At 38.4% G+C, this 24716-nt stretch overlaps 1 protein-coding gene across 1 annotated transcript in view; it reads left to right on the forward strand.

Annotated features, from left to right (window-relative positions):
• Positions 1-24716, forward strand: part of ppp1r9bb (protein phosphatase 1, regulatory subunit 9Bb) — a 58049-nt gene that overhangs the window by 2815 nt on the left and 30518 nt on the right. The window contains exons 3-4 of the mRNA XM_033984907.2: positions 21059-21191; positions 24460-24580. Coding sequence (XP_033840798.1) covers positions 21059-21191; positions 24460-24580 — 254 coding nt within the window. The remainder of the gene's footprint in view (positions 1-21058; positions 21192-24459; positions 24581-24716) is intronic.

Consider the following 24716-nt stretch of genomic DNA (forward strand, 5'->3'; position numbering starts at 1 on the left):
TCTGTTGTCAGCTGTTTTTATGAACTCGCTGTGCCTCTGCCAGTGTCAGGATGATGCTGACATTTCGATTCTGCCCTGTATCAACACCACTAACACGCTCCCTTCACAGTAGCCAGTTGCTAATGGATGGCTCCGCATTCCAGCCAAAGCAGCTGGCCCTATCTGTGTACACCAGCCATAATGCACTGGAATCTGCAATGTAAATAATGCTAGGAGACTGATGACGACAGAGACTAGACAATTAGATGTCCTTTTATCTCTATCAGCGGTCGAAGAAAAACAGGAAATGTACAGATACTGGCGCAAGAAAGTGCTCAAGTAAAAGTATCACGTGAAAAAATCTACTTAAGTTAAAGTATTGAAGTATTTTGTGCTGATTTTGAGATCGATACTGAAGCTTCAAACGTTGTGATTTTGATACAGATTTGTGCTGCATTTTTTTTCACTAGAAACAATTGAATCAGATGTTTTTTTTCTAGCTAGTTTTATTTGCAGTTTTGTTTGCTCAAATTTTGAAGTTGATAAAAGTAAACCCCTCAGACTTTTCAGCAGGTCTCACACAGTAATGAAAAATACTTCTTACTTTACTTTTCAGTCCAGTTAAAAAATGTAGTGGAGTAGAAAGTACACATACCTGCTCTCAAATGTAGTGAAAAGTAAAAACTATCCACTTTAAAATGTACTTAAGTAAAGTACAGATGCCTAAATTGTTTTACGTATGTACACTACAGTACTTTTACTTTGTTACATTCCACCACTGATCTTTATTAATACAATAGCAAGTACACAAAAGCATTTAGATTTAGGCTACATGCTTGGAAACTCACTGACTATATCCAAATTGGGACTAAATTTGGAATAAACCCAGAACTAAACCTGGACTATAACAGAACAGTCAGGAGTTGACTAAGTGGACTACATCAGGATTCAAACCAGGCCCTAACCTTAATGAAGCCTTAGACTTTAATACACCATAATGACCCAAAGGAAAAAATGAGCTTGCCAAGTAGCCCTATTACACATTATAGTCCCATAAAAACACTAGTAAAATTAAATTTGAATAGGACAATTTTAGGTGAATGAATAATAGATCCAGCAAGAAAATCTAAATAAGTGGATGGACATACGCCATTTCTGCATATGCATTTAAAAAGTAAGAAGTTAATATATGTAAGTAAGTAAGTAATGTGATTTTAGGGTCTGTTGGGGCTGTATGAGGACTGTGCATATGTGATTTAAGTGTCTATGGCAGTGAAAAGAGGAGAGGAGGTTGTGGACAAGGCAGAGTTGATACAGAGTGTCGGAGTGCATGCTGGGAGAGTAATCATGTGGAGAGCAGCGTCCGATCTGAGCCGCTCCACTGAAGTCGAGCCGATGAATGACACCAAACTCCACACTGGCGCTCTCACTGGAGCGAACTTCAGTGAAATCCCTGGGACAAAGTTATAGGAATGCCAAGGATAACCGGGAATTTTCAAGATTACACTGTTGTTATGTTGTCATGGTCTCAAAAATGATTAAATCGTGATGTTTCTTTGCACAATGACAATAATCCTAATCAGAACTGAGGAAGAATGGATATATTTTATGCATATCTTCATATGATACTTTTAAAGTGGTTTTGTATAACTTAATTACTAAGCTTGTGTTAACACCGTGTCCTGGTTTCATTCTAATTTAGTTGTTTGGTCCTGTTCTAGTTCTGGGTTAATATGTGATGTGTGTGCAAGTCTGAATCCTGCCATAGCTTTAAATTCTGGGATTTTTATTAGTTAGTAGTTAATCTATAGAATTGATTATCTATAATTGTCTTATTAAGGGTCCTGTACCTGATTCCTGCTGTCTTAAAAATGTGAAAAACAGAACTAGTTCCCTTTTAAACGGTTTGCAATGGTCCAAAGTTATTTCTTAACCTTATTCATTCCGAGTATTCTAATTATTCACCACAATGAGTTTATAAGTGACACAACACACAACACTCAGAGACCAGAGTGGAGTTTTGACGTGATGGTATCTAACAACAACTAACATGCTAATCACAATAAAACACTTTAAATAGATGCAAATGGCACAAAGTGAACTTATTTTGACCTCAAGAGCTACTTATAGAATATATCTGTACTGGAGCAAGACAAATTTAGCTAAAATAGATGAAACAAAATCAGGTACAGTGCCTTTAAATGCTGATTATTGTAAGATTAATACAGTTATTTTTCTATTTCTATTTTCATTTTACATTGATGCCATCCAGACTCTTATTTCTATATAAGTATTTACATTTAAAGTAGAAATGAAATCTGCTACCGCTTAACAAATGCGCCTAAACTTGCCTTTTCACCTCCAAACCCCACTGTCACCACCACTTCCTGTTTTCTATTATTTATTCTAACCCAGGATTAGCACATGTCTTTTGAAGTATAATTAAGCTGAAGTTTAAGTGGCCTGGGAGTAAACGTAACCTTTGACCTCTTATAAGTCTGTAGTGCGCTTGTGATAAAAAACAAGATGGCGGGGGGTCTTCGGGGAGGGGTGTATTGGGAACATGATTGACAGCTGATAAGACTAATTCCTGTCAAGCCTCATTCACACATATATCCAGACTTCGATGTGCGTCACGGCTCGGCTAATTATGACATTTCTCCTGTCCATGGCAACGGCAAGGAGAATAGTGCTAGCTTTATTCTGCTGAAGTGATTAGGACAAAAAGCGCTATACAGGAAGATAATTTGTTAATTTCAGATACAAAAATACACTTTAATCAGGTATTGAGTTCTTTGGGTATAACAAAAACATTAAAATGTGTCTGAGGAACAAACTGCGTCATCAGTGAAGCGTTTACATCATTTTTTTTAAGGCTGTTTTTATTTCATCTGCTGCACATATACCAAAAGCCCCAGTGTATAACTATTTAGCTAAAAACAGAAGCGTTTTTTTGTTTTTGGTTGCATTTATTGCACTGAAAAACTTACAAAAACATGCGGCGTAACCATGAGCGGGCTTTCATCTCCACAAAACTGACTCTTATTAGGTTGGCACGGAAATGCTGTTCTTTTCTTTTTTCTTTATTTTGTTTCTTTGTCTTTATTTATACAGGGGAACCTATTAAGAGCACTTGGGCTCTCTTTTTCATGGTTGCTCAGTTTAAAATACAATACAAGCAGAAAAACAAAACAAACAGCTATACAACTCGATATAAAACATTAAAAACAGGAGCAGGTGTGTGTAAAAGTTTGTTACCAGATTATTAAAATGCGATTGTGTCTCCAAAGTATCCAGTTTTGCATTTCCTTAAAGTGTATTCCATTTTCGTGAAGCAAAACAGCTAAAAGACCTCGTTCCTGTCTTATAACCATCATTAGAATGGCATAAAACAAGTTACATAGCGTTACTTTAATGTTTCACTATAAGCATGCATTAATAGAGTTCTGACTGTAATAAAAGGAGAGGCTGAATATTTGATTTAGACACAAACTCTGGTACTGGAGACTGATGCTTGCTCAGACTAAACGATTCCTTGGTTCTTTAATGTTGTATGTTATGTAAGTGGGAAATAGCGGAGGACAGATGAGGGCGAAAACGCAAAATAAAAAACAAACAAAACACAGGCACCAGCTGGTTGACTAATGACTTGTCAATAATGTTATGAGGGGGTGGGGACTTCATTTTATGAGGTAGCAAGCTCGTGGTGAACACCGTACTTATTCTGTTGTAATTTCGCAGTGTAAGTTGTGATGAAACGATGCATATAATAAAAAAGCTTTATTTAATCAAAGAATATTAAGTGTAAAATGTAAGTTACAACAGGTTGGTGTTTTATTAAATGTATCAAGCCCTATTGCTTTTATCAGCAAATAATGTATTATGTCTATCATGTTTATGTTCCCATCTTAAAAAAAAAAAACTGAACAAATTGTGAATATTCTTGTACTTTTATATTTTTTTCTTCATATTTCTTAGATTTTTACCTGTAAAATTGCCCACAAAGCTACAGAAATTCACTTTATACCTTAATTTTTAATCAGCACTTTTATTATAAACTGTATTCTGTATATTTAAATTTTACATATCTTCAAAAAAAATTTCACGATAATATCACTTTTTTGACAATCTGCCATAACCATAACCTTATGACAGACTTGTTGAAATTGCTCTTTGTTAATTAATGCCTACTTTCACTGTTGACTTCATGCATTGTGAGAAAAGGAGGCAAAACAAAGGCTGACGTGGTCCCGGGGAGATCAGATACCAGGAAGAAGCGTTGGTGTGATAAAAATCCCATAATTCATTGCTGTTGCATTTTGTGTGGCCATAGTCAGAGAATGGCCCTCCCACTGGGCTCTTCACACTTATCACTGTAGTCTTTGTTATGGAGATGGGTGCAGGGGCGGGTGTGGAGTAGAGAGAGGGAGGGACGACGGGCAAGGTCAAATAGGCGGGGTCAAAATATGCAGCTCAAATGTCACGCTACTGTATTATCCCCAAGTCTTAAAGGAGACAGGATGTGGGAATACAGATGTCAACATTACAACTTGTCAAGAAGCACAACATGGGGGCCGTCTATCCTCCATGTTATAACCGTGTCAGCTTTTGACAACATGGCGTCTTTATCGATGATGTGCCAAAGCCATTTTCGCCAAGATTTGACCTAAACTCTAAACTGTAGCAAAAATACAACCATATTTGCAGTGTTGACCGTAAACTGTATGTTTAAATGGACTTAGATAACCTGCTAGCCGCCACATTCCAGACAGGAAGTGAGCATCGGGAGCTGGGGACGCCATTGACTTTCTATTGAAACTCGCTCTGTAACTGCTGCTGTCAGGCTCGTCATTTTGGTCGTAAAATGTTCATATTAACCTGCTCTACATGATCCTGGTGTTTTGATTTGTCTGTTTTGTCTGTGAATCGAGATATGAACATTAATAACAAACAAATCAGACGCCTTCTTTGCCCAAGGTCGCTCCCACTAGTGTTAGCAACAGGTTTGATTGACAGTGTTGCTAAACCAGTGGTGCGGACGGGGAGGGGTGTTACCTTCAACAACCTCGCTCCTGATTGGCTCTTTGGTTGCTATGATACTCGCGGCTGGAATTCAAATAGTGGAACTCGGCTCCAAATTCGTCGTTATAAGTGCTCGCCTTGATGAGCTTCATTTGACTGGAGCCGAATGCTATGGGTGATGTCACGCTCTACGTCTTTACACAGTCTATGGTGGTGCCCTATACTTGAGTTGAAAGTTGAATATTTGTATTTCAAGTCTGGTTAGATGATATTTAGTTTAATTTCCATAACTGTTCTTTACTGGGCTCTTGATCTCTAAACCATGTCTAGTGTCTTTTTCTCATGCTATTGAGCTAACTGGGTTTAGCTTGATTCTATTTAGTCATTAATTCAATGTAAATCGAGAGGAGTGACACGAACACGAAGCTCTGTCAACAAATCAATTCTGCTTAGCTAACATCCACACAACCCCAGGACTAAGGCTAACCGGCCAATCTGAAGTCTAGTCCATCTGTGTTCAGCCGTTAAGCCGGAAAAATAATGGACCTCTTGAGTTCTTGAAAGTGATTGGACGAAGTGAAACATGATTGCTTTGGAGTAAGGATGTCAAGATGTCAGATTATATTTGGAACTTTTGGTAAGAGCTGAAAACCAATGACTGCTGGAGAATTTTCAGCAAAAAATAAGTAATTTCAGTTCACTCATGTCATGTTTTCCAAAGACGTATTTCATTTTAAAATTGTTTATCACTATGGCAACCATCCTATTCATCTGTAGCTTAGTTGGTAGAGTGTTTGTCCATTGATCTGAAGGTTGGCGTTTTGAATCCTGTTCTCGAATTACAACATTTTTGATCAGTAGAGCGGTGAGATCAACTGACCCACAGGTTGGCGGTGCGATTCTAGCTCCCACAGGTGATTACTGTTGTTGTGTCCTTAAGCAAAACACTTAACCCACCTCACCCCAGCGTCTGTGTACACTGGTGTATGAATGTGTGTGTGAATGGGTGAGTGGTTCCTTGATGCAAAGCGCTTTGAGTGTCTTGAAGACGAAACAGCGGCGTATAAAATGTGGCCATCATTTTGAAAAACATTAATTTATCATTCAGAAAGTTTGATTTCATAAGAACAGTGATTAGGAGACACTGTGTATGCAAGTTAATTAAGGATTTCAGTGTTGAATAATCATAAATAATAATAAAAAAAAATCATGATTTCTGGCATTACACTACATTCCTATCGTCAAGTACCATTTATCAGTTGAGGTCTCTCTCCAACAGGAAGTGCCATTTTTAGCACATATTTTCCTCAGTTTTTTGCCCATAATTAAAGCTATGGTAGCAGTTGGAAGCCCTTTCACTCCATGTGTTGCTGTGTCAAAACTGGCAAAAATAGCAACTGCACTCAGAGTTGACTTCACACTAGACCCCTTGTTTGTTCATCCTATCTCCTTCGCTCCTTTTTTCCCTCCTTTGTCACAAGTCTCCTACTGTTAGTAAAAATAGCAATAGCGGCATTGTTCACGTCACAGGCTGGCTTGAAGGGTCCGTTCCAGTCGAAAACAGAAAGCGCTCTCTCATGTCTTATTTATGTATATGGTTTGTTTGTTTTGCCTTTTAACAATGAATAATAGTAACGTGTTAGCCTGTTGGCATGGTACGTCTTTTATTATTTAGTTGAATGGCAGATGTAGTACAAAATAGAAAGTCTCTAGTCTATTCAATTTGCTTTTTAAACCAGTTCAGAAAACAAAAAAGTCTGAACCAGAAGGACAAAACCAGGGAAAAAATGATGTTTACCCCAAAAGTAGGGCTGTAGTCGTTTTGTCGATTTATCGGTTGAGATTATAAGGATTTATATGGGACAACAGCAGAAAGGAGAAGTGAGTGCGTGAGTTAGCTGAAGATTTGGTATTTTTTGGTATTTATATGCAACAAGGCAGATTAAACTCATGATTCAAAAGTCTTTATATAAATAGGAGTGCTTTGTAGTACTTTTTTCTGCATAAATCGTTGTTTTTGCTTGAACTTGCTTGCAGGTGTAGTCTTGTGAGTGCAGTTTGCGTCAGATACGAGATAGTTTGGTGAGCTTTAGTCTAGAGCCCTGCCCCAAACCAAAGCTGCTGTGCTATGTTATAAACAAAACTGAATAAAAATGCCACTGGTAAGATCAGTAACAGTGATATATCTATTTAAAAAAGTGTTTTATGTATCCTATTCATTGTAACAGTCCAGTATCAAAAAATTCCCTGACATTGAGCACAGATATTTATTTCTAACCTGCTCTAATCTCTGTGTGCCGATAGTTTGATCTCACTTTAAAAACATTAATGAATTATAATAGAAATGGAGGAGCAATGAAAGATGTAGCTATTTACATTGTCATCATGAAAAGACAGTATATTATGAACTTTACTACAACTGTACTTCAATTTTCTGGCAAATATCGGTTATCAGCCACAGCAACAGCGATGTAAATATCAATATCGACTGAAAAAATATATTGCTACCATTGCTAGTTACTGTTGCTAGCTAAATTGGCATTAAAAATGGGAAAAAACTACAAATTTACATGTAACAAACCAGATCTAACGCCAAACCCGGCGAATCTGTACTAATAAACATTACTCTGATTTCATTATGTCAACTTGTTTACTTTTCACTTCTGTCTCTTCATATCCTCCTCCTATTGTGAGAGCTGCAGACATGGGTGTTTAGTGATGGTTTCTGCTTCCCACGCACCACAGAAGAGCCGTCCTGTCCGGCTCTTCGAATCACATCTATGATTTTCTTTGGCCCTGTATCATTAGTACAAACATAGACTCATATTGTTATCAACTGCGGTGACGATAATTGCATTCTGTAGGAGGCAACTGCAAGCTACAAAATATGAGGCCGCTAGTGTTGTATGCATGCTTTTTTATGCTAGCTTTATTAGCACTGGCTAGTTTGTGAATACGGTTATATATCAGGAAATGTAATGATGTGCTTTTTAAAGGTACACTGCCACGTTTTACACAGAAGGAGGAACCAAAATGCAGGACTGCTCTTCAAAAGTTATTTAATGTAACATAAACAACGGCCAGAAGTTACGTCATCTGCACGATTCTGTGGAAAAAGACAGTTAAAACCATATTTCAGAACATTCTCCATGGACATATAACTGTTTTATGCTATATTATAGGCAAAGGTACACAATCAAAATGAAATAAAGTTACATACTGTGGCTTTAAATCTAGGTAAAGCATCGTGCTGATAAAACAAGGTTAGGATGACCTGCTTGAGACCACTTAGCCTACTATTTAACCATGGACCACTATAGAAAACTACCTGAGGGATTACACAGAAATAAGGCCACATGGTAATATAAAAGAAAGTAATATTATTTTATGTTGAAAATCACATTCTCATGACAACACTACTGCTCATACAGATATAAAACGATCTTCTTGCTTAAGGTCACAACGTTGAGGCTTGATATTAACAGCCATATTGAAACCCTATAGTACAGTATTGTTCCTGTTGCTCTGGTCAGGTGATGAGGCGTAGCTCACGCAGAGCCCATACATCACCATATGTCAACGCATCCCAAAATCGTCTATTACTTCAGCTCTGGGGGTTGCTGTGTTTCAACTGCACAGATCCTCACCAAGGTCACTCTGTTCCACTTCTTTCAGTTGTTCTGGTTGTGATGGTGGGTTGAAAATCTAAGCATTTGCGGTGCCCACTCGCTGAGGTGACTGCGACAGCGTTATGTAATCCGTCATATTGTGTGAGTGCTATTTTGTCTGGTCTGGGATGTCGTTATGTCAGAAGGCTGCACACAGGGAGCTTATGACAGTAGCACTGGTACACCTGTGCACTGTGACCTTGTCCTGTAGTTACCTTCTGAGACAGTGAGCTGTGTAACTGTAAGTATTGAGCTGGACTGAATGTAATGATAGATTTCCTGAGTGTGACATCAGCAGCTTGGATATTAGTTTTATTGTGTTGCAAAAAGAGGATTTATTCTAATTCCCAAAGCATTTTAACTTAATCAACGTTACCCACTTAAAGAAGAGCTATTGTGCGTGCGTCTGCTATATAGTTATAATCTGTGACATCTGTCGATTGTTATGTTATAATTTGCACATTTTAAATCGCTATATTCATCTGAAATAACTTAATAACATAGCAAGTACGCGGACGTCTGCGTGCCCAATAGGAGCTGACGTCAGCGTAAACGTCAACACAACAAAGAGCCGTGCAACCCGTCTGATGGACACTAGCGAGTAGCAGATTTTTTTTTTTTTACATTTGTACCAAAATGCAGAAACCTATGTGTATCATTAATTTAAAAAATAAAATTGAAGAAGGAAGTAAGTACAGAGCAGTGGGCGTGTACCGGTGGAGGTGAAAACGGGGGCTGATTGGCAATATGGCGTCTTGAAAAGAAGCGATTACAGATTGCTCAGACATGCACAAATCACTACGCATACAACTTCACGAGGGTAAATGAGAAGGGGAAACAACTATAACATGGTTAAAAGCTCGGAAAAGTCGAGTTTTAAAGGTGCACTTTTTAACTTTTTGGTTGATGATCTGCCATCTGCTTGTCTTCATGGAGATGTTATTGCTGGAATGTTTTACAAAATGGCATTATACATATCTATCATGCATTTATTCAATTACAGGTGTTCGTACAGTTTCAAAATGCTTGAATTGGTGGCTACAGCTGCTAACTACCATGGAGTTTAAAGCCAAACTGATGATGGACCATTTGCCAGAAAAATCACATAGTGCATCTTTAAACGCAGGCTAGGCAGGTGACATGTCTTGCACAAGGACACAAGGGGAGTATGCAGTAGAGGGACAGTTGAGAGAGTAGTAGAGGAAATGAAACGACCATAGTATTAAAACAGATTACATTAGATTGCTTAAATAGTCACATGATTTCAAATGACCTTATTGGATTGAAAAATTTAGTCAGATTTGGGTTTGAAAAGAGAACAGATATTAAAATTTGACTTTTGGTTTATGTCTAATTTATGACAATCCTTTCCGCTTGTCATTTCTTTTCCTGTCAAACTATAACCCTTAGAGTTGGAGTTGCTGAAAGTTAGATTTTTATAATGTTTACAATTCTTTCTTACATGCAGTACAATGTTCATTTCTGAGTGACCTTGTTTTGACTGGCCTGCCTCTCTGGGTCAGGACTAAGCCCGCTGACCAGGACTGTCCTGCCAAAATACTACACGGTTCCCGGTGCCATGCAACTGTTTCTATGACAAATCTAATACACGCATGTGATTGGCTGAGGCTGAGTTGTCCCGGGCAACAGCCTCAGTTGCCACGCCCCCTTTTCTGTGCCTGCGTGTCACACATCTGGGATATGGATTAACCCCCAATTTTAGAGGGATTTACAGAGCAAATACCTGGCACTTTGACCCTGTACATGTTTAACCTGTTTAGTGTGATGAAATTGGTGAAACTAAACCAGAAATGAGAAATAAACATCAACAAATTATCCATTTCTAAAGAAGAAATGCATCAGGAATTTAAAAAAAGCCAGAGCTCAGCCAAGTATGAACCAGGAAGTTGGACTAAACCATGTTCTTAACTGCAAAAGACTGGGAGATTTTATGTGCTTAATGTTTTAAATCAGATTCAATTCACAGCAGACAACACAGGCTGAAAGAAAACTGAAATATGAACTGCTAACCTAACACAGATGAATGCTGTCGTTGTGGCTTTGGGCAAGACACTTAACCCGCCTCACCCCTAGTGTGTGCGTACACTGATGTATTAACGGGTGAGTGGTTCTTTGATGTAAAGCGTTTTGAGTGTCTTGAAGGTAGAAAAGCACTATATAAAAACGCAACTTGTTTTTCAATAAGAAAAGCCACATTAAAAGTCAAGATTGATAAATATGACAGAAAAAAATCGTGATCGTGACTTTTTGGTCAGACTGCTCAGCCCTGATTTCAGAACCTGTTTTTAGATGTGCAAAGTAAGAGCAAGGTTAGCCAGTCATTCAAATAACATAGACAAAATATTTAGCTGGTTCAAAAGAAATTGCGTTGATTAAATGATTGCAGCCTTTGGGATTTTGCTAATTGTGAACATTCAAAACGCAATTTCAGTTTGATTGCAACTCATTTCGTGGCCCTGATAAACACCCGTCCTAAGTACACCCAGACTAAACCATTACGGGTATTTGAAATTGCGAGACAGGACTTCATTAACGAGACTAAAACCAACCCCACATTTTAGTAGGATTTATATATACTCGTTTAAAGGTCCTATATTTCACAAAATTGACACTTATGAGCTTTTAGACATGTTACAATGCTGGTACCTCCTCAAAAACATACCAGGAGTTGTGTTTTGTTTCATTCACACATGTTTGAGTAATCCTGCGTTATTAGACTTTCTACATCTCCAAAGCTCAAAACACTCTGTTCCACCTTGTGATGTCACGAAGTGGTAGTTTTCAAGTTAACAGCTACATTTTACCTTTACGTCTATAGAGATTGGCAATTCCAGGGCTGAAATCATCCAGATGATTCAAGTGAAGGTGTACGGAGTTTAAAAACACAGTAGAGCACTTCCTGTATTACCACATGACATCACAAGGTGGAACAGAGTGTTTTCGGTTGGAGAGAAGAACTCAGCCTACAGATGCAGGGGTTGTGTGTTAAATTTGTGAATGAAACAAAACACAAAACACAGCTCCCAGGTATGTTTTTTATGAGGAAACAACATTATAACACGGATCAGAAAATAGCCTAATACGAGCCTTTTAATCTGTTACCAATGGGAAGCTAATTACCATGTGTGTAGTTCAAAGTGAATTACTGTGGCTATTTTTGGCATCTTCTTTCTGTCTTTTGTTTACTCCTCCAGATTACATCATTGAACAATTGTGCTCTGCTTACAAGAATAACCCATAATGCATTGCAATCACCTTAATTACATTTGGTTAAATTAGAAAAGGAGTGAGTACGCTTGCTGGCCCTGAAAACGTAATTTGAAAAGAAATCATTATAGTGATGGAGATTTGGGTGCTACTCTGACAAAGTGACTTGTAAACAACAGGGTATTTCTGTATCAAAAACACTGGCACCTCCACACGTCCCAGGAGCCTCATCCAAATTTAAGAGCAAACCGAGAGGAGAGACACATCTGTTGACCTGCTGTTGTGGGCTGAAATGGTGGAGTGGGATAGCAGAGGGTACTTCAGTCCAAAATTATCCAATCATTTTAAGGTGAAAAGCAAAGGCAAGTGTTAGTGTTTGGGATGAATTGTTGTCACATGAATTGTTGCGCAACTAGAAAGTGAAATTGTACAAAGATGACAATGAGCCATTAAGGATTATTTCAAGACTAAACCAAGGAATTAAGATTATCGTACTACCAAACAAAGATTAAATTGTGCCCGAATGATAGCATAAATCAGGACTACGACATGTGTTCATCAAAATGACCCGACTATGAAGTGTAGGGGCTAAATAGGGCCGTGTGTAACCTGGATGTTTGAGTAAAATGTTGGATATATATTTAAAATTGTATAATACCACAATGTTTTTCAAGGTGTATGCAAAATTAGAGATGCACCAATCCAGCTGTTTCATTTCCAATACTGATTTCAATATTATAACTTCTTATAACTTATCTGCTGATGTCAATCCATACTGCGCAGAGACTGAAAATAGCATTTCCTTTAAGCAAAAATAAAATAAGACAAATCTGATCCAAATATGTGTGTGTAACTGTTATCTCTCAATTAACGACAGAAGAACTTTGTCTAAATAAAAGGTCAAACATTATGAGACTTTCTTGTCCAACTACAACCAGAAAACAGCACAGTATATTACATCAATTTATATGTCCAACCAGAACATCTATATTTATTTGGAAGCCAATATCGATTCAGCTAATTTATCAGTACCGATGCCAATATCCGATACCAGTATCAGATTCATACAGCCCTAAAATACATTGCAAGTATATTTGTTTAAAAAAGGCTGTAGACATGACAAAAAACCCAAAACAAACTGTCTGTCAGTAAGAGAGGGGTATTTCTGCCTTGAGTCCATTCACCATTACCAATATTTCAACATCAAATATGACATTTACAGGCACGTTTTAGCAAAGAGCATCAATGAAACAGTGGATTTTATTTCAATATCGCCCACTCCTACAGCTACTACAACTATTTTTTTGGCCGTTCTCCATCAGCATTTTGGTGCTTTGTTAGAAGACACTTGTCTCTAAAAGGTACATTTTTATAGCCTCAAGTGGGTGCTTTGGATGGTAAACTGGCACTACCCACTGAGTCATAGTACGACATCCCTGAGAGGGAGAGAGAGAAGGAGGGAGGAGAGAGAGGGAGAGAGAGGGTGAGAGACAGGAGAGAAAGGAAAAGCTCAAGGAAGAAGAGAAAGAGAGAAAGACAGAGGGAGGAGAGAGAGATGGAGGGAGAGAGAGGGGGAAGAAAGAGAGAGCTAGGGAGGGAGGAGAGAGTGAGGGAGTGACATAGCGACTGGAGGAAGGGGTGAGGGGGGCAAGGGAGGAGAGAGAAAGAGGGAGGGAGTGAGGCAGGGAGGTTAGATGGAGATGAAGGGAGGGGGAGAGAGAGGGGAAGGAAACAGAGAGAGCTAGGGACCCGGGAGAGCAAGGGAGGGAGTGAGGCAGGGAGGAGAGAGCGATGGAGGGAGGCAGAGAGGAGAGAAAGAGGGAGGGAGAGAGAGAGGGGGGGAGGAAGTGAAGGAGGAGAGAGAGGGTGGAGGAGAGAGAAAGGGAGTGAAGCAGGCAGGAGAGGAGTGAGAGGGAGAGAAGGAGGGAGCAGAGAGAGACAGAGGAAGGGAGAAGAGAGAGAGAGGGAGGGGAGGGGAGGAGAGAGAGGGAGGGTGGGAGTTTCCTGGCCATCTGTTCACTCCTCTGACCTACTATCTGCAACAACTGGAGCAGCGTCCTTCCCCATCCCTGCCACCCCCACCCTCCTCCTCCCCTTCCTCCACCCGATAATCCCAATGTTTGTCTTCTTCTAAGCACTGCCACCTCACATTCACAGACCGTCTATAGACCTCACATATACGTATTGTTGATTTATGGCAAATATTTATGAATACTAATTAGTTTGCATTGTTCTATTTGGAGCATTCACTTGATGCATTAATTGTGAGATCAATGTGAACTGGGAAAAAAAAAAACATTGCCACATGTTACTAAGAATAACTAAAATGGAGAGATTAAGTCATATTGTAAAAATGTAAACCTGTAAATATACATAATGTCCACCTATAATTAAGCCTATGTTACTAATTATTACAAATTAGCATGTCAAAAAGAGAATATTTACATAAGTCATTTCTGTTGCTAAAAAAGGCATTGAAATGTGTCTGTTTTTTTGTTTAAATGTTCAATATTACGCAGAATTGACTCTTTAAGACATGTTATAATCAAGTCACCTCCTCAAAAACATACTTGGAACTTTTTATTATTAGTCTGTCTACATCTCCAAAGCTCAAAATGCTCTGTTCCACCTTGTGATGTCAGGAAGTGGCAGTTTTCAAGTTAACAGCTCCTTTTATTTCAATAGAGATGGGCAGTTCCAGGGCTGAACTTATCCAAATGATTCTCATGAAGGTGTATGGAATTTAAAAACACAGCAGAGCACTTCCTGTATTACTGAATGACATCACAAGGTGGAACAGAGTGTTTTCTGTTTGAGAAAAGAATCAAGCTAAATATGCAGATTTTGTGTGTTAAACATGTGTGAATGAAACAAAACGCAACTTCAGCGTTGTTTTTGATGAGGAAACAACATTATAAGATAGATCAGAATATAGTGTAACATGGGCCCTTTAAATTACTTTGCAGAGATATTAACCAAACACCTACCACCCACCCCAAAATACCCCCATAGAAGTTTTACCTCTATCTCTTTTGCACTATATAGGCCTGTCAAATGTAGTAGCAGCACATGAACCCAACTTAACCTATAAATCCTATTAGCTTACGTATGCTGCACTGGCTGAACCCACGTGGACATGCTAGCAGTCTACTGTTTGGAAGAGAAAGTGTTAATTAAATCCCAGTATCAGTTGCATGGTAGTCTTTGTGAACTTGCCAGAGGGCGTGGGTCATGACATACATCCGATTAGGGGCTGCATGCATACAGACAGGCATTCACTGTAAAAATGTATTGACTGATTGAATTTGAATTTTGTGGATTTGTTGTGGTTTATCTTGTTTCTAGGTGCCATTTTCTTACTGTCAGATTGCTGTCAGATTTGCTTGAAAGAAGAAATAGAGAGAAAAATGTTTGTGATTTTAGACAGACATTAGTAACTTGGTGTTGTTGTTTTTTGAATATTCAAATACTGATGCTTAATATTTCTTTTGAGAGTAGAAAAAAATATAGTAACCAATCAGAAATAAATTTTAACAGGTAAATTAACGCAGAGACACAAATAAGATTCCTGTTTTGAATTAATATAGACATATGGGTCATCGATATTGACAACATTTAAGTTTTTTATAATCATAAGGATGATATTCTAACTACATCAGTGTTGAGACTATATATGCAAAAACTGTTGAACTCTATTATATATGTTCTTATTTTAAGATTATATATTACATTCATTTTGCAACCTTTTTTGATCAGTTTTATTATGAATGGATTTGCGTTACCTCAAAACAAACACTGCGGTTAGTGATGGGATGAGACCCAATTTTTAAGAGAAGAAACAGAGAAGAAAGAGAAGAAAAGCTACAATAAATAAACATCAGAAAGAAACACTTAAGTACTTTGCTTGCATCTGTAATGAGTCATAGAAATTATTAATTCAACTTTCTATGGCTTAAATCTTATCATATGGTCAAAAAATGTCCCTGTAGTGCAAAGAAAATGTTCACATGATTGATACTGACCCCCCCAAAAATATTATTCCAACTTCCATATATAGAACGATAAGTCGATATAGTAATTATCGTGACATGCCTACTGCTTAGCTTGAACCAAATACCAGGGAGACGAGCTCTTAACTTTTTAAAAATTCATTTCAGATGTAAATTCAGGGGTAAAAATTGTTCTGCACAATGTTCTCGCGAGATCTTGTAGGACGAGATCTTATACATTTTTCAATCTTAACTGTACATATGACTTTTTGCAGTGTATATGCTTGCTGATCAGGGATTGGCTGGTTGCGGGCGTAAAACCAGGGCACTATGGATTCACCAGCTGTGCCCTCCTCAAGACTTGAGCAGTGCCACGTGAGCAGTTACCCCCAGCGCACGCACGTTTGTGGTGGGCTGTCTGTATATGCTCCATGCAGGGTTACTTAACATGCAACCACTGTATTTTGTCCATCGATAATCCACATTGTGCTAATCCCTCTAAATACAAAGGTAACCTAAATCAAAAGCCATGCTGGAGTGGACGCAAGTGAGTGGTCATCATCTGTAGGAAGGTCCTCTGTGAATCGGCAATTTAGATGATTATTTTTGCATAATTCCAGTAAAATGCAAATTAAATGTCATGTGGTAATGCAGGACGTGCTCCACTGCGTTTTTAAACTCCACACACCTTCACTAGAATCATTTGGATCATTTCAGTCCTAGGATTGGAATCTCGACTGAACTAAATGTTAAAGGTATCTGTTAACTTTAAAACTACCACATCATGACATCACAAGGTGGAACAAAGCGTCTTGAGTTTTGGGGATGCAGATAGCCTTATGACCCAGGACTACAAAAACATGTGTGAATGAAACAAAACACAACTCCAGCTGTGTTTTTGATGTGGTAACAATATTCTAGCATGGCTTAAAGCTCACACGAGTCCATTTTGTGTAATACTGTATAGGACCTTTAAGAAATATGTATATGGTGATATCAAATAGTATTGGTGCGTGTCTAGAGCCATAAATAAAATGGTATTGAGGGAAGATAATTCATTGTTGTTTAGAACCTTAGCTAGTCAGTTTATTTGTATATTCCTGCTTTAGACTTGGTTCTTAGTTTGTTCTGTTTTAGATCTAGTTCTTGTTTAGTCCAACTTTTTTCTCTTTGATCCATTTTTTTATTTGCATGATAGCAAAATCAAGATGCTTTATGTCGCGAGCAGGATTCAAACCACCAACCTTCAGATCAGGAAACTTGAAAAAAAAGTTTAAATACGGGCAGTAAGTGACATTAATACTCCACAAACCGAATGAGAGTGAATCATTCAAATAAAAGTAATATGTTCAACTATAATCTATGAGAAACACTGTCTCTATATAGGCTATAGCTCTAATCTTTACAAAATGTTTCAGAGGTAAGAATAAAGGCATCGTGCTGCATTATAAAAAGTGTTTCGTTCAAGGCTTCCCTGCACAGTATGGAGGAGTGACAGTGCACTGTATAAGAAGCTTGTGAGCCTCAACGGTGCCTGAAAATACAACGATTGTGTGAATACATTAGTGAACGCAGGGATTGGGTCGGTTTCAAAAGATGCTGTCAAAACAGACAAGTTTTTTATTTAATTTTTTATACTGAGGGTTGCCATGGCGACAGGCCCTAGTGTCGTCAGAGCGAAAGTACTCTGACTTTATAACACAGATGGACACTGTTGTAAAGAGTGAAATTAAAAAAAAGATGTGAGAAGAGATGGCTAAATACAACTTTTCACACTTTGTTACAACCAAAAGAATTTCCAAATGGTATCATAATGGATCAAAGGGAGTTACTACAAGATACTTCTACAATTTAAGCAAGGCTAGATCTAGAAACAAACATAAGGATCTAATTAAACCAGGTCTAAAGCCAAGATTCATTTGTGTGTAAATTGGATAACAAGTTGTTTTAAATGTCATCCATGCATGTTTGAGTAATCTAGTGATCTCTCCCGGGCCCTATTCGAACCCTCGTTACGGTTAGCAATACGAGTCTGTACAGTTCTCAGCCCACAAACCTACGTCACACACACTCACCCACGACCACCTTTCATAAATCTACAAAACAATAAAGTACAACTTCACAAACCTGATGAGATGTACAGCAGTTTCTTTAGCGAAATGCAGGCTGTTTGTGTTGTGATGGCGCTCTGCGAAACTGCAACAAATTACACAAAATCTTTATATGTTGCTTTGGCTAATAGACCATTTCCAAAACAATAAAAGTTAACATGGTCATCTAAATATGTTATGTGTTAGATATCAACACCCCGTAGAAGTGTATTAGCCAATGTTTAATATGTCCTTGTGGTGTTTTTAGTTGTCTAGTTACTGTTCGTTCAATCAGCAGTTTTGTTAAGCCCTTCGAGGCGGCTGCTGTTGTGTTTTTGGGCTATGCAAAATATATTGAATTGAATAGTTCTGATATAGATCAAGGCCGTTGTAAAACTATTCACGAAAGGTCAGATTTTGTCCTGTTTGTGTACTTTTTACTACTGTACTTGTTCAAAGGAGTGTCAAGTTTTAGTAGGCTATTGATTACTATCTGAGTATCTATACTCTAGCTGTCTATACTACCAAACTGTATATGGCCAATGCTAACTATACTACAGTTTCAAATGCGCTTGTGCTGAATGCTGCTGCTGAAGTTGTTGAGAAAATGGTGGGCAAATGACTGAAGAAAAGAGTGGAATTAGTTTGGCTGGTCGAGAGTACTAGGTGTGCATGCAAAATCACACTGGAGAGACTAAATGGGGTTTTAAAGAGAAAGAGGGGGAGGGACAGAGAGGGAGAGAGAGAGAGAGGGGATTGTGAGAGAGAGGAAGAGAGAAAAGTAGAGGGAGAATGAGAGAAATGGAGAGACAGATATGAAGAAGGAGAGGGAAGAGAGAGGAAGAGAGAGAGACAGAGTGTGAGAGAAAGAAGAACGTGAGAGAGAGGGTGAGAGAGAAATGAAGGAGAAAGGGAGCGAGACAGAGAGGGGAGAAAGAGAGAGTGGGGAGAGAGGGAGAGAGAAAAGGGGGATAGAGGGGGGAAGGAGAGCGATTGAAGGAGAGAGGGAGCGAGAGAGAAAGTGAGAGCGGGAGAGAGGGACATGGGGAGACAGAGAGAGAGAGAGGGAGAAAGAATGAGTAGAGGGAGAAAGAGAGTGAGTAGCAGCTGCAGAATTAGCATGCTGGAGGTGCTTATGTAAACTGCCATAGTGTGAGACCAGAGTGTGGGAAGTAGGCTCTGTGACTGTCCATATTAGACGACTGTCACTGGCTGTAATGCTACCAGGCTACATGCTACATTGAAAGTCCTGGGTGTTCTTTGAGCATATAAATGAATGCAATATAACACAATCACCTCTTACACAAATGAGTATCTAGTTTTGATAGTAGTTTTAGTATCACTTAGTATAGGTGCACATTTCTTTGACAACCCTACCTACTGATAACAGAATAGGACTGGACGATATGACAAAAACAGTTCCCTCATATCGATTAGATTTGATTTAGTCTTACTGAAATCTAATAAAAACGGATTTCTATATTTCCTGTGTAATCCTCAGTCATCCAGGTGTTACTGGTGATGATATAAAGCAGTGTCCACTAGTAATCTGACCAGAACTGAAGTACTTGGATGAGCAGAAACATCTTCACTGATACAACTTTTTGTCCAGTTGACAGATTTGAATTTTTCTTTTAGTATTTCAATATTATTTTCATTAACATAAACAATCCACCTTTAACCATATAACACAAAAAGTCACATTTTTCCCTCCAAAGTCACACTGCATATCTTTTAATTGATAATGGCGTCCTATCTATGCCTCCCACATACCTATCATACTTTCAGAATTTGCATGCCGCTAGTGTTTATCCAAACTGCCAGAGTGCCAGACTGACTGTGGGCAGTTCTCCCTGTCCATATCAGAGCATCTTTAGTGGCCCTAATTGATTTTTCTCTGTATTTGATCTACACACAGCTGTGGAGTGATACGGCCCGTGGGATCTGAGGAGGAGCCTTCAGTCAAAAGATCAATACATTTGAGATACATTATGGCTGCAATATTTATGTATGCCACTTATTGTAGTAGCCATCTTGTTAACTACAGATCTTTGCATTCCAACCACGAAAGAAATATGTTGTGCAGTTTTATAGTAGCGCTATCGTTTGACACTGTAAGTAAATGTAGTGCTCATATATAATGCAACAGTAGAGTGGCCACGTGGTACGCTACGTCCATTCACCATTACTCACTGTTACTGTTACTGCAATGTACTGTACAAGTCAAGCTATATTGCATTTGTTTTTAAAAGTGCACTATGTAACTTTCCTGGTAGTACCTGCATCTCCATCCATCCATTTTCTTCTGCTTACCCGGATCATCAGTTTAAACAAGGACTCTCAGACTTTCCTCAATCCAGACTCTTCCTCCAGCTCCTCCAGTGGGACCCCAAGGCATTCCCAGGCCAACCGAGAGACATAGTCCCTCCAGCATGTCCTAAGTCCTCCCTGGGGCCTCCTCCCATGTCATTACCCAAAGGTCATGACCATAGGTGAGGGTAGGAACGTAGCTTGACCGGTAAATTGAGAGCTTTGCCTTTTGACTCAGCTCCTTCTTTACCATGAGAGTCCGATACAGCGACCGCATCACTGCAGACGCCTGTCAATCTCACGCTCCATCCTTCCTTCATTCATGAACAAGACCTCGAGATCCTTGAACTCTTCCACTTGAGACAGGGACTCTCCACCCACCTGTTCATGTCCATGGAGACTTTATAGTTTCACCTGGAAGCTTCCACAGCATGGCCTTAACTTCTGTATCTTGCATTTATTCAATCACGGGTGTTGTTATAGCTCAAAAATACATTGAAAAACACGCCTTCTTGCTGTGAGCAGGTTTGCCTCTTCACAGATCTGAACTGTGACTTGGCCTAGCTCCTTGGAGAAAATTAGGTACCAGGCATTGTACCAGAAAAGTTGCACCTTTAAGTTCAAAATGCAAAACAAATTAAAGTTTACACTTCTTCATTATCGACCTTGCCTTGTTATATTCTCCTGTGTATGCACTAAGTCTTATGTTAAATGAGTTTTTAATGGACCAAGCAGCTGGGATTTGGTTATTTCATGTGTGTTTATTTTCCAGGTGTTTGCTACCTATCCCAACGAGGACTACGACCGGCGTAATGAGGACGTGGACCCGATGGCGGCGTCTGCGGAGTACGAGCTGGAGAAGAGGGTGGAGAGGCTGGACCTGTTCCCCGTGGAGCTCGAGAAAGGTACCAGGATTTACAGACTAGAGATAAAGCGATTTGTCAGGATTCGAAGCATCAGCCAGGAATAAACCCATATAGATTGATCTCTATTACAGACACATTGTACCAGTTTCATTATATCACTAACAATATTTTATTATTAGTCTGTCTACATCTCCAAAGCTCAAAATGCTCTGTGATGTCGTGAAGCAGTAGTTTTGAAGTTAATAGCTACCTTTTACCTTTAATTCAGTAAAGATTGGCAATTCCAGGGCTAAAATTATCCAAATGAATCTAGTGAAGCTGTATGGAGTTTTAAAATACAGCGGAGCACTTCCTATATTACCTGATGACATCACAAGGTGGAACAGAGTTTTTTCAGTTTGAGAGAAGAACACAGCCTAAATATGCAGGGTTGGTGTGACATTTGAATGAAAAAAAAACACAACTCCAGGTATGTTTGCAATGAGGAAACAGCATTATAAGCTATTCTGATCTATAATATAAATATGTGCTCAGGCCCTTCTACAAGCTACCTATACACATACCTACATCTGCCATACTGTCTCCCTTTTTTCCTTTGGACTGCAAAAAGTATAGTGAATCCCACTGCTCATCTGTACCTGTCAGAATTCTGCCTGCAAAGCCTTTTCTCCAAAGTCCGGAGGCTTGTTGTCTCACAAATAATTACCAGTGTTTATTTTGCTTACAGCAGAACGACGTGGGTGGTCAGCACAGGGCTTATTATGTTTTTATGAATATTCTGAGTCATTATAATGAAATATATATTTAGAATTTGTAATTTTAATTTTAGTTTTAAAAAAGGTTTTAATATTTCCCTAAGTAAGTCTATCAGACATAAGCTTGAACTTATTTTTTGATCTATGCTATAATTTTGCTTCATCATCACAAACATACCTGGAGTTGAGTTTTGTTTCATTCGCTCATGTTTAACAGACAATTCTTGCATATTTAGGCTAAAAACACTCAAAGTAAAACACTCTGTTCCACCTTGTGATGTCATGTGGTAATACAGGAAGTGCTCCACTGCGTTTTTAAACTCCATACACCTTCACTAGAATCATTTGGATATTTTAAGCCCTGGAATTGCCAAATTTCTACTGAACCAATGGTAAAATGTAGCTGTTAAATTGAAAACTACCACTGTATGACCTCACAACGTGGAACAGACCATTATAGTTTACGTCATTGTTGATAATTGGCCACATTATAACCTAAAAATAAAATTAAAAACAGCAACCCTTATTTTTTAACTCCTGTCCTGTAAGTTGCTAAATAAATTATGCTTTCTGTCCATCTTAATGTAGTAATGCATATCTCTAGCAAGTATCCCTTTAACAGGAGATTCAATCATATATTTATTACGATACTATTTTTATCCCTGTGCTGTGTATAACCCATGTTACTCCTTTGGGACCGTAGCTTTACTTTTGACTGAGCGAATGCTGGACAGAGGGGCTTAGATAGAGTTATGGTTCTTCATGCTACATTCTATAACTTTATCATACATTACAAAGGAAGCAGTGTCTTCGTCCTTCGTTCTTCTGAAACAATGCAAAGAATCATGATCTGTGATATGTAAAAATTAATGCTTTTTGAACAGAGCTGACCTATATGAAGTTTGTTTTTCTCATACTCAACTATCCCCATTTTCAGTCTGATTTAATTTAGTCCCATTTACTGATTGACTAAATTGGATGGGGATCTCTTGATATAATTGTGATTAGAAATGGCTGAATCTCCACATGGATCAAAATTTGATTTATTGCACAGCCTCCACTATAGTTAAATCGTGTATTTTAGGCCAAGTAGCTACAGTTTGCTATTGTGTTTATGAAAATATATGACCGTTGGAGGAAAGGCTAGTGATTTTGTGAAAGCATAATTTTTCTTCAGTTTTGGTCAGATTACTAGTGAACACTGCCTTATATTTATATGCAGGGAGGAACTAACGACACTGAAACTATCACACATATTTGTTTACAGTTTTTGTTTGTTAGCTAAGTCTATTGAACTACACTAAGTTCAACAGACAGGCACAGTTCACAGTTAGTGACGCAAACAGAAACTGTAAACAAGTAAGTGTGTTTCAGTGTAGTCAGCTCCTCCGTTTAGACAAATATAAGGCAATGTCCACCAGAACTGACCAGAACTGAAGAAGCGGCTTGGTTGAGCAACTTAACATCTTCACTCTAAAACATTTGTCCAGTTGAAAGAATCAAATTTCTCTTTTGCTGTGTCTTGTGTAATCTTTAGTGGTTAATGTTATGGTCCATCCCCATTTTGTGCTAGACTTGAACCTCAACTAAAATAATTACTGGCAAATGTTAGCATAATCCTGATGCATTGTTGTATAAGTATTGTCTGAACATTATTATTGAGGTAAACAAAATAATATATATTCCACTACATCAATATCGCCCATTCCTACTTGGACTTTTGCACATGACATGGTTTTCTCATTGAACACAGCTAATAGCAAAACATCAGCCCATACAAAATGCAAGAATCACTTACTACCTGTCCAGTTTATTGATAGGCTCTGATAAAAGTGTGTACAGCCGTCCACATAAAGTATAAATCAGTGGTTCTGGTTTGAACAGAAAGTCTAGTCGATTTTAATGGCTTAATGTGCACACTGCTGCTCCTCCACTTGCCTCCACTTGATGTTTCAATTGATTTTGTGGTTATACTCCATGACTGTAAATTTTAAAACCACACACAAACTGAGCACATTTTGGCCCAATCCCAATTCTACCCCTTCGCCCTTTGCCTCAGCCATTACTTTTCTTTTTGGCGAGTTCTCTTTAGCAGCCAGGGGCCCATTCAGATACACACTTTAAACTAAGAAGTAGGAGGAATTTGAAGAAACAAGGAAATACTCTCATGAAATAAACTCTCAAATGTCATCAGTAATCGCTTTAATGACATTTAGAAGGTCTTGACATTATACTATAGTGTTTTGTTCAGTATAAATCTGTATCACTTTAATACTTTTACTTAAGTTTATTATTTCATGTGATACTTTTACTTGAATAACTGCTTACCTCTGTATATGTACTTTTACTTAAGTAACAAAATTGAGTACTTCTTCCACCACTGTTAAATGATGAGATGTTTTGGATACAAACATGTAAGAAGAATTGCCTTAAACAAAATGTGAAACTGATCATATTTTTATCAACAATTCAGCTCATCTATAGTGAAATTTCTAATGCCTGTGTAATGTACTTGTGCACTTACAAACAGCGACTTCCTCCTTGCTTTTCAGACAGCGATGGCCTCGGCATCAGTATTATCGGGATGGGAGCGGGAGCAGACATGGGGTTGGAGAAACTGGGCATCTTTGTGAAGACCGTCACAGAGGGAGGAGCTGCACACCGAGACGGCAGGTTAGTCCTCAGAGCTGTGAATTAAGTCATATTAAAATGGAAAGAAACTAGAGACCTCTTCTCAAGCCATTTGTCTAACTTGTACTTGGGTTAAAATAAAGGAAAATTCTAAATATTGTTAGTAGTATAAGTAAAA

This window comes from Periophthalmus magnuspinnatus, chromosome 19 (genome assembly GCF_009829125.3).
Source record: "Periophthalmus magnuspinnatus isolate fPerMag1 chromosome 19, fPerMag1.2.pri, whole genome shotgun sequence".
Classification (NCBI taxonomy): Eukaryota; Metazoa; Chordata; class Actinopteri; order Gobiiformes; family Gobiidae; genus Periophthalmus; species Periophthalmus magnuspinnatus.